The sequence below is a fragment of the Diplotaxodon limnothrissa genome, linkage group LG16 (assembly GCF_057381915.1).
Source record: "Diplotaxodon limnothrissa isolate DT_005_m linkage group LG16, D_limnothrissa_male_GT1.1, whole genome shotgun sequence".
In the NCBI taxonomy this organism is placed as follows: domain Eukaryota; kingdom Metazoa; phylum Chordata; class Actinopteri; order Cichliformes; family Cichlidae; genus Diplotaxodon; species Diplotaxodon limnothrissa.
The window spans coordinates 35,319,820-35,321,256 of NC_140611.1; the positions used below are offsets into that span (position 1 = coordinate 35,319,820).

Sequence of the window (1,437 nt, forward strand, 5' to 3'; positions counted from 1 at the left end):
GCCCTCCTCATTCGTCTCAGTCCAAATTCAATCACATGGAGGATCGACACCAGGGAACGATCATTCATCTCTCCACTCTGGATCTATTACTCCTTGTGTATTTGTGACTTTCAGCAGCATTTTGCTCACTTTGTGCTCTCATTGCTGCCTTGTTTGGTTGGGGGCTTTAACAATTTACGTATATTACATAAAACCAAAGCAAATGTTTGGGAATAATGTAAAATACATCATTTATGGGCAGCTCAGTATTTTCTATTATAGACACCCAATGATTATGATGTGCTTGAAAACATAAATGATGATGTGTTGCAACAGCTTTTTAGTCATTCTGAACATAACCAAACATTTACTCACACACACACACACACACACACACACACACAATCACACACACACACACACTACACCTCCTGAGTCACCAGGCCTGTTAGAGAACCGTGCTGATGGTGTCAAAGTCCTTGCTGATCTGTGAGCTGCTTGGCAGTGACTTGAGGTACTCCAGGTGCCTCCTGGCATCCTCCTGATTGTGCCTCACGTAATAGATGACGTACGCGATCACCATCGTGAACCACCCGAACATGGTCACAAACATGGCTACATCAGTTGTCTTGTGGTGAAAGTTGCAGAAGTTGATCCCTGAGTCCAGCACCTGGATTAGTGGTTTGCCGGCATATTCCTCCTTCACGGCCGTGTGGCACATCACCTCGTTCACCGTCTCCGGGTCCAGCTGCAGCTCCCTCAGCACCTCCTGCAGCGTGCACTCACAGTGCCACGGGTTGTTCGAGAGGCTGATTTTTGCTTGTAGGCGGGCAAATGCCTCTTTGGGGACACTTTTGATGCGATTGTTTGATAAATCCAGTACAAGGAGGCTGTCAAAAACACCCTGAAATGCTCCAGCGTCCACAGTCTTTATTTCATTGTTAGACAGATCCAGCTCCTGAAGGTAGTGTAGTTCCTTGAAGGCATGATGGGGGATGTGGGTGATGTGGTTGGACGCCAAAAGCAGGATAACAGTATCTCTTGGAAGATCCGCAGGGATCTTCTCCAGGTTACGAGACATACACTGGACCACGGTTAAGCCATTCTTCTCCACGCAGTGACAGCTTGTGGGACAAGCTACCACTGGTACACTTGTGAAAAATATTCCAAACAGCAAGCCCCATAAGAGGGCAAAGCCGCTGAAGATCAGGGATTTCCTGTGCATATCAGGCCCTGCTAAGTCCTGCATATTCAGCAGTGACCTCCTGCAAGTTCTGTCAGGCAAAAGCAAACATAGTATCACCTGTTTCTCAGCATTTAATGAGGATAATCACAGCTTCATTAGCGCTTAAAAAATACCAAAATGATCAGTTTATTCACAGAAGCATCTGGGCTTATCTCCAGATAATCCTTTAAAATTGATTTGAAAGAGTTTTATATAACCTTTTGAAATATATT

At 45.3% G+C, this 1,437-nt stretch overlaps 1 protein-coding gene across 1 annotated transcript; it reads right to left on the bottom strand.

Moving 5' to 3' along the window:
* Window positions 1-427: 427 nt before the first annotated feature.
* Window positions 428-1,228, bottom strand: LOC146616586 (leucine-rich repeat-containing protein 3-like). Its single transcript, XM_085374611.1, has one exon. It carries the CDS (start codon window positions 1,226-1,228, stop codon window positions 428-430), a length of 801 nt encoding a protein of 266 aa, XP_085230737.1.
* Between the last annotated feature and the right edge of the window lie 209 nt (window positions 1,229-1,437).